Source organism: Cyprinus carpio, chromosome A9 (genome assembly GCF_018340385.1).
Source record: "Cyprinus carpio isolate SPL01 chromosome A9, ASM1834038v1, whole genome shotgun sequence".
Lineage (NCBI taxonomy): Eukaryota > Metazoa > Chordata > Actinopteri > Cypriniformes > Cyprinidae > Cyprinus > Cyprinus carpio.
This window is the reverse complement of record NC_056580.1, coordinates 29,708,030-29,717,415: the sequence shown is the minus strand read 5'-3', so window position 1 is coordinate 29,717,415 and position 9,386 is coordinate 29,708,030. Positions and strand designations below refer to the sequence as shown.

General features: G+C 37.5%; 1 protein-coding gene and 2 long non-coding RNA genes across 4 annotated transcripts in view; 1 reads left to right on the top strand and 2 right to left on the bottom strand.

Moving 5' to 3' along the window:
• LOC109060486 (phosducin-like 3) overlaps nt 1-255 on the top strand; it is a 261,660-nt gene extending 261,405 nt beyond the window's left edge. For both annotated transcript variants that reach the window (XM_042764395.1, XM_042764396.1), the window contains exon 6: nt 1-255. This exon is cut by the window's left edge and continues 50 nt beyond it. In XM_042764395.1, the coding sequence (XP_042620329.1) occupies nt 1-93 (93 nt within the window). In that variant the 3' untranslated portion in view covers nt 94-255.
• Nucleotides 256-767: 512 nt separating this feature from the next.
• Nucleotides 768-2,453, bottom strand: LOC122146250. Its single transcript, XR_006160912.1, has 3 exons — nt 2,385-2,453; nt 1,571-1,615; nt 768-872 (listed from the first exon to the last, which is right to left on the bottom strand). It is a non-coding gene; the product is annotated as an uncharacterized LOC122146250 (long non-coding RNA).
• An 80-nt stretch (nt 2,454-2,533) lies between these two features.
• LOC122146249 lies at nt 2,534-2,826 on the bottom strand. The gene is made up of 3 exons (XR_006160911.1): nt 2,770-2,826; nt 2,660-2,686; nt 2,534-2,582 (listed from the first exon to the last, which is right to left on the bottom strand). It is a non-coding gene; the product is annotated as an uncharacterized LOC122146249 (long non-coding RNA).
• Between the last annotated feature and the right edge of the window lie 6,560 nt (nt 2,827-9,386).

Here is a 9,386-nt window from a genome sequence, read left to right as displayed (position 1 = left end):
GAAAACCCCAGGAAACAGATCCAGGATCAGCTGCTGAGGTCCATCCGCTGCTCAGAGCCGCACCGCAGAGACGAGGACTCGGACGAGGACTGACCTCATCACAGCGAACCCTGCTCTCGACACGACCTCCAGCGGACATTACACCCACCACTGACCACAAACACCACATTCACACTGTTTTATAAGATTTCTAATAATACAGTTCAACGCTTGACACCATTTATTTCTATAAAAACCACTGATTTGAGTGTTTAACAAAAAACGGGTGTGTGTGTGTGTTTGTCAGGGCTTTCTGCGGGTCTGATGAAGGGGCAGTTTAATATTTTAAGACTAAATTAAATGAACGCAGCACATCAGTGCGGACTCTAAATGTAAATGTCTTGCTTTAAAGTGTGAAAAGTTTTCAGATATTTGTTCGTTTTAAGACTTAGTGTTTCTTTTTGCACAAAAGCACTGAGGATGATTTTATTTGCACAGCATGCATCATTTAATACCAAAGATTTTATGAATTCAGACTTCTGCTCTGATTTAAGATCGTTTTAGGCTTCGTTTTGTCAGATTTTTAACACCTAATGATTTCGCTGGTTGTTTCCGTTCACTCAAACAGACCTTCTAGTCGTATTATTAAGTGATATTTGGGGACATACATAAATACATGACAGGCAATTTCCCATCAATTTCCTTTTAGCATTTAACACCTCCCAGTCTTCCTGATTCACAGCCACTTCCCTCTGACTCTGATTTAACAATAATACATCAACCATCAGCAAGCTTGAGGTTACGTTTATTAAACATCTGCAGCACTAGTGCAGCTTTAACACGTCTGAGGCGTTACGGAGCCGCAGAGGATCCCAGATACGGACAGAAGACGTCTGGAGAGAGGAACACACTGCGTTACACAGACATCAGTCACAGATTTAAACACTGATCTGTACTCATCGCTTCCTGTGGAGAGTGTGACGTCACGTGAAAACTATCAGTGTGCCATAGATAACAGCAGAAAGCCAAAAAAAAAAAAAAGAAAAAAAAAAAAAAAAAAAAAAGAAAAAAAATAAAGCTGTCCTAAAGGTTCTGGAAACTTCCATTTTATTACAACTTGCATTTATTTACTCAAGCTTGGTAGTATTTTTATTTATTTTTTTATTTTATTTTTTGAGTACTTTAAACTCAGAAACTTCAGTTTAGTTGCTGTTTCTTGGACTTTTTAAGTCGAATCAGATTGTCTTATTTCAGATTATTAAAAAATCCTATAATATTAAACTGACTTAAAAATGTTTTGATGAATCTTGTGTAATTTAAAAAATTAAGTTGATATTGGTTAAATTAAAAAAATAATTAAACATTAAGTAAATTAAAAATTATATTTTAATTAGTTACATTTGATGAAGTAATAAAACAATAAATCAATTTATAAAGTGCATTAAATTAATGAACCTATGAAGTTCTTATCCTGTAATCATGAAAAGATGAACTGTTTCCATAAATGTGTGAATCCTGAATTAACTTCAGTTTTTAGCTGTATGTGTTGTGTGAGCATCCTGCTTTACACAATAGTTTAATCTGCACGCACCTCGAATACGTCGTCCAGACACGCCGCAAACTCTCTTCAGCTTCTCTAAGAGAAAGACACATGTTACTCACAAACACACTGCTGCAGTAATAACACAACAGCAGCCTGCATCATCTGTGCTCAATCAAGTCCTAAACACTGTCTGTTTAACCCACGGGGATGGCATGGTGAGTATTTTAGTTCCCCGAAGTCTAACCTAGGCCTAGGGAATGCAGGTTGGAGTTCCCTTGAAAGGGAACACATTTGGTACTTGGAATAAAGTCGTTTAAAACTACAATAATTTTAAAATGTAAAAAAAAATAATAATACTTAAACTTATTTTTATTTAATTTCAGATAGTTGTCAATGCAATGTTTCTCTAAAACTGAATGAAAAAAATTCTAAAAATTTAATTAGAATTAAACGGAAAATATAAAAAATAAAAACTATAAGAGTGTCTCAATATGATCCTAAAATAACACTGGTTTACTGCATCCAAACAGTGATCGAACAGCAGAAAAAAAGCTTATTTGTCTATAAACGTGTGTTTATGTTGATTCTTTAACGTTAAATGGAGTATCTGAACATATTTTTCCTCTCCTTCGGAAAACTTATTTTTGTGACTAAACCGAAGCTTTTTGTTATTTTTGAGAAGTGCAATGCATATCATTTAAAAAAATCCTCCTTATTTTGTGAAAAACTACTGAATGTGATGGAAAAGCTTATATTGATATTTTCGTGCACATCAGCATAATTAGGTTTTATGATGCAGGGCTAGGGTTCTGATCATCTCCAAGCTTTCATATCTTCTGATCAATAACCGGATGAGACACACCTGCTGCTTCTTCCTGCGCAGAGAGAGCTTTGGCGAGAGACGCATGAGCGATGAACCGAGTGAGACTGGAATCAGACATTCACACACACATATCAGAGAACATGCATGGAAAGACAGAATGCAGTTGAGAGATCTTTTCATACCTCTCTCCTCGACGGATCCCACCGAGTTGTGTGCTTTAGAATAGTGAAAGAGAAACTGAAGAGCAGAAGAGACAAGGTCAGAAAGCCTTCAGCCGTCTGTCTGATAGATCTGATGTGTGAGTGAGATCTTACCCTCTTGAAGACGTTCTGAATCTGCTCCTGAAGAAGCACACGCGAGAGGGTTCAGACGCGCGCTCGTGACGAGCGAACAAACAGCAAACACACGTGTGCACGCCACTCACCTGCTCCTGATTCCTCCAGTGTGCTCCACACAGAGTGCTGAACAGAGCCGAGTCCTGCCACACACCACACACACACACACACACACACACACACACACACAGTATCATTATAGATATATACTGGTGGTCATTAGTAGAATTTTTTTAATGAAAGAAGTCTCTTCTGCTCATCAAGGCTGCATTTATTTGATCAAAAATACAGTACAATTGTGAATATTATTATACTGTAAAAAACAGCTATTTTCTATGTGAATCTCTGTTTAAAGTGTAAATGTATTTCTGTGATGTGCAGCTGATATGTTCAGCATCATTACTCCCAGTCTTCAGTGTCACATGATCTTCAGAAATCATTCTAATATGATGATTTGCTGTTCAAGAAAACATTTCTGATTATTATCAATGTTTGAAAACAGTTTAATCATTCTTAACATTTATCATCATGTGTCTAGATAGATAGATAGATAGATAGACAAAAAATTATAAAACAATAAATACGCCAAAAAAATCCAATAAAAATCAATCATGTCTTCTCATACCTAAATATAATCTCCATAATCTTCACACTCTGTCAGTGATTTGGATAGCTGTCTGTAATCATCAAAATACAAAGGTCCAATTATTTATTAACTTACTAGTTATTATTAATATAATATATATATATATATCAGACTCAGAGAGATAGCTTCTCCAAACCAAAAGCATCATAAAAATCATCATAAATTGAAAACCACCTTAAATGATCCGTAAGGAAATCTTTTTGAAAATTCAAGAAAAACTACAGTTTATATATATATAAGTATACACATGTTTTTATTTCACGAGACTGCTGTGATGATGAAAACAGAGCCATGGATCCTTTCTGGATTTTGAAACTCTATGTGATTTATTTCTTAAAATAGTGATTGTATATATGAAAATATTCCAATAGAAGATCAAATACGAATTTCATTTCATCCCATTCCTTTAGGAGTAATTATTGATATTCTCGAATTTGAGCATGAATTTGGTACTTCATTATAATCGGAGAATCACTAGTAGAGCTGATGAACTAGCTGTCACAGGAATGAACGGACACGCATTGTATAACTAACATGTAATTGAGGTGAAAAGTGCTCAGTTTACTCACCGACAAGACGACGAAGAAGAATGCTGATCACAAAACTACCGAGCAGAGCGCGCGAAGTGCCGCGGACACGCGCCCCCCCGCTCCCCCTCGCGCGCTGCCCCATGTCTCTGTCCGGACTAGTTAGTAAGCGCCGCTGGAACTAGTGAACTAGTGACCTGACCTTGTGCTGATGCGGTAGGGGGTGGAGTCTCTCTCAGACAGCTGACCATAATCAACAACCGAGACCGAGAGCGCCTCGTTAATTACCAGAGCCTCTCAATTCGGACTCGACGTGACGTCACAGCACAGGGCCTGGGGTCCTGCGGTGGCTACATGATCTGCTGCATCGGAGAGTTTTTGCTCTCAGGGTGCTCTCCCACCTTATCACACACGCAGGGATAAACAGCCTCATAAAGTAATAAGCTCGCAGAATGTCTTGCAAACTTTTTTTTTTCAAGGGTTTGCTGTAAGTTTGCTTTGTTTGGGTATTGGTCCTGTCTGACGTCATAAAGGGCGGGGATCCTTCTACAGGCGCTTCTGGCAACACATCAACCAGAGAGAAGGCTAAAGCTGTCTGTCGTTTCTATAAATCTGATAAACCACACACTTCATTGATTCACATTGAGATTGGCACAAACTGTGTGAGTTTATGACTGCTTTAAATATCATTATTAATCATAAAAGAAATTTTCTAGAAACATTTCAAAACAAAGTTTCCCGCGCGGTGTTTTTTATCACCTACATTTTGTGAACTTTCTTGGTTGACATATGAAACACAATACGAATGTTAATGGAACATTGCATTACATCATTCTGCCAACAATGGTTACTTTTGAAAGTTCTGAAACAAGTAGCAACATGTAAAAACGTTAGATTGTTTTCAGAAACCAAACATTCCATGAACGGTGTATAAATAATACAGTTTTCGTGTTAGCTATTGAAAGAACGTTCTGTTAACATTCCTGTTTGTTCATAACTTTGAGAGAGGCGTTTTCCTGAGAGCTGTGAATTTTTACTTTAAACAGTGAGCGTACAACAGCGATTCAAGATTTAGTTGACAAGTTAGTCAGCCTGTTGTTCACTTGTTTTTTTAAACACAGCAATCGTGTTACTTTTCCCTTTTCCAAGGGAACATGACGCCGGTTTTTGTTCTGTTACTGGTCTTGCTCAATTGTAGGGGTTCAGTGTCTAAAAATATAAAGTGCGTCGGTTGTCTGTGGTCCTGCATTTATGTTAATGGGAAAGAGAAAACGGTGCAAAGGAAATCACTGAGACTAAATATAACCAGCACAGCCTCGCTGGACAGCAGAGAGGTCAGATAGCACATGCACCTTTTCACACTCACACATTCACGCAATGATGTTTTGATGTTTTGACCAGTGGCAAAACACTTTGAAAAATCAAGAAGATTAGAGTGATATGTAGATTCATCACGGGGCCACTCGGATCATTGGTTAATCTGGGGCAGATTGGAGAGAGAGTTTTCCACACGCTGACTGTGTTTTCCCAGGGTTTTGTCTTTGATGTCATCAATAACGATTTACACAGTGGATCACCGGTTGTTACTGAACAGAGACCAGACCCATGTGACATCTCATCTGTTTGCCCCTTACACAGGGCTTTACTCACGCGTTTATTACTTGCCCTCCCGACACTCCCGTAAAAAAAATACCTTCATCTACCTGTGGGGATAATTCATAATTGGTGGTTGATTTATGGAACTAAAACTGTATTGGATTATCAATTCATCGCGCAGGTAAAGCAATCACTCGTCTGCATTGATGTCTGACCGGGGGGGCTCACGGACTATATGCTTGTCAAAGATGTATATATAGTTATAACTTTGCATCATTAAAGATCATCTGTAGTGAGTTTAAAGGTGTATTGATTTTGTGGACAATGATTTACAGATGTGATTCTCTCAAGTTTTTATTCTTAATTCTATTTGGAGAGAGATAAAACATATGTGATGTTGTTGTGATGGTAATGTACACACATGAATTCAGTCACGTCCCTCTGGCAAGGCAGGAAAAAGCTTTTTTTCTTCATAGCACTTGTCATTTTTGGATCTTTTCCATTTCATTTACATGTAATGCATTTAGCAACACTTTTTAATCAGTGCATTCAGGTCGTACCAGTAAAAAATTGTCCCCAATTTTTCAGGGACGTTCTTTTCAGACTATTGGAAAGAAAAAACATCCACAAAATACCATTTAAGGGCCTTACTTTTTTACTGGCAACTGTTCTATTTTTTGCCGTCCCTGTTAAAGATTTGTCATCTTTTAGTATTTTGTTGTTTTTTCTCTTGCAAAACACTTTTAAACAGTTTTCCTCCCTATATATATTCCTGAAAAGGTTTTTTTTTTTTTTTTTGTATACATATTAATTTCACGCACGAACACTGGATTTTAACAACCTTTTTTTCTCCGCTTCCCTAAAAACATGGTAAAATTGTGGTTTTTTTTTTTTTTTTGTTTTTCTGTGCCCCCCTGGTTTTTGAAGACGTAAATTTCCCCCCCTGATCTTATTGGATAAAAAGAGTGATACAAAGAGAAAATCCCCCAAATCCCCCTCTTTAGGAAACAACAGCCCCTTTACAATGGTCCCAACACAAAAAAGCAAACCAAGAATTTGACCCTGACTTCATCTAATGTTTTTTTTTTTTTTTTGTTTTTTTTGTGCTGGAAAATGTAAAGGCAAATTTAGTTGGTCATGTTATTTTTTTTTTATGAAAAAAAAATTTTTAGAGTTATCCCCTCCAGTTGTGCCAATATTTTTAAACATCCCCCCAGCTAAAACTATCAACATTACACTCTGTTCCACAGGTTTCCAAAAGGGGTCTTAATCAAAAGAACCGTAATTTCCCATCTATCGTAAAAGAAAGCCTCCTTCACCAACGGGAATATGTGTTTACGGTAAAGTTCAAAAAGCCGAGATTGTTCAAAATGCCAAGGCATACAGACCCTTTACAGTTTTTGTTATACAGAGTGTGACCCCACGTTCCATGGGGGGGGGGGGGGGGAAAAACGCAAGTATATATCCTAAAATCCTAAACAATCAACATAACAAACATCGCTTCCCTCCGAGAGAGCTCCAACATAATTTAAAACCCACCTGGGAAAAAAATTAAAAACATAAGTGGTGGGGGCAAACGTTTTATTTTTTTTCAAGAAAAAAAGCATGGAGTTAATCTGCAGCTCATGCGTGGACCTCCTGCTGTGGGAGCAATCTTTGAAGTGGTTTATAAGAGACCGTAAAACCTCTTCCTCCAGTCTTCCCCCTAAAATTGAATTAAAAAACACATCAATGCAGCCAAGAACCCACAAAACAATTTCAAATGCCGTACAAAATGTCCCATGTTGCCTTCCACCTGGCTGGCCCTATCCAAAGCACAAGCTGGAATTACTCGCTCTTTCCTCGATGGAAGAAACCGAAGGATTCCTGTTGGGTGTTTTGTGTGGGACCTTCCATTGGTGTTGGATTTTTTTAATGGCCAGGGCTCTTGTCCCTGTACGCAGTGTTTTTGTTTAGAATTGCTCCTTATGCGCAATTTCTTGAATTGCAAAATAAGAAGGTTGTGGTGGAGTCATATTATCGTCAAGAGCGTGACGTCCCCCTCCAGCCACAGATGGCTTGAGAAGTAGACGAAAGGGAGCAGAGAAAGTTCATAAGTGCTTTTTTTAACGGTCCCCCAGTAATTGGGTTATTCTCCCGTGCTAGAGTGCCTATGTAGTTTGTAATGAACAAGACAGGGACCCACCAAGAGCTCGCCAGAACTTCCTCATTTAGAACTTATGTTTCCAAAACAGGCCCCTAATTAATTTTACTGGAAGCCAATTTTTTGGGTGAGAAAGAAAAGTTTTTTTGTTTTCCCTCCTGGTTTTTTTTTGTTACTCGAAGACTTGTTTGTTGTCGTTTCCTCAAGTGTGAGGAAGGAGAAAATGAAAGAGAAACAATCAACGAGAGGTGGTGAGAACCGCGCAGCCGTGCCAAAAAAAACTCGGGTCCCCTTGACCGGGTTTTGTTTAACGTATGTCAAGATTTGTTTGGCCTGGATGACAAGTGATGACAAACCACATTCAATGGGAAGCCAATCAGATGTGTCAGAACGGACACATGCAGGTGCGACAAATCCCTGAATCACAGAGTTTTTTAAAATCAGACAACACACATGAGAAAGAGACATTATTTTGCAGCCACTGGACAGTGAAGGGCAGTTTCAGACTTTTGATACATCAGAATATCAATGCCCCAAATCATCCAAACAATTCAGTTTCCATCATGCCGTTTATTTTGCATTTTCAAACAACAATACATAATAACATTTTCAAATTTTTGCAAAAGCAGTCATATAAGGGATCACCAAAATTTTAGAAGTTTTTTTTGTTTTTGTATCTATCTACACTGGAATAAAAGGAACTGGAAAAAAAATAATACAGACCTATTTTTAAAAATAAAAAATAATAAATAGGCAAAACCAAAAAAAATTAACTAATTGCTTTAAAATTTTAAAAAACCCAAGACAAAATTAAAAAATAAAAAACACATTTCAAAATGTTAATATCAAAAACTAGTATTGTTCAATTCATTCTAAAAAATAAAAACTGGTTTTTTTTGAAGTTTTGGAGTTTGTTGATAATTCAACTAACTGTTTTTTTTAAATCATTTATTAACATTTAGAGCACATTTACTGGTCCGTGACAAGTGTCCACTTAAATGTTTTTAACTTTTAAATAAATAACCTGCAGAAACCTTTTCCGATCTGAATCTGCTATCAGTGATGGGAAAAGCATAAAGAGACAAGTTTGGCAGAAGCCGAGCCGGATTCAAACTCAAGGTCGATCACGGTTCCGACACCCGTTGATGTACGGCAATTACCTTCACATTTCACTGTTTATAAACTCACCACTGGGTTTCTGCCGTGCAGATAATAAACTTGAATCTGTCGTTTGCAGTGCTGGTTTTATGTAATCAAGTCCCCAGAACCCCCCCACTTTTTCTTGTTTCTTCTTTTTAACGCAGCAAAATGTTGCAATTCTGGTTTTTTTGCTAATTACAATAATTTTGTTTAATTTTTATCTTGATATATGTCTCTATAAGTTTAAATTATTATATTATCCATACTGGCCTTATTTACTAATTAAATTTTTTTAAAATATCCTTGAAAGACAAGTCTGTACTTGTATAAGCTCTATTGTACATTTTTTAAATGTCCCATACTAACGATAGGTTTTTCATACACATAACAGACCCCTAATACGCAGTGTTATGGGAAGTAACATGTATTTAAGTACCTATAACGTGGTTATTTATCCCCGCCGGACATTTCACCCAATCACAGCGTTTGGTGAGTTTTCGAGTTCCTCGGGCCCCCGTCAGTGAAATGTGGGTGGGGGAGTGACACAGTATCCGATGCCGCTCTTCGTCAGATGACTCGCTCAAATTCCAAGCCAACGTACAGTAAGTGGCCCCTTGAATTCCAAGGCAACCACTTGAATTCTCCTCCAACCTG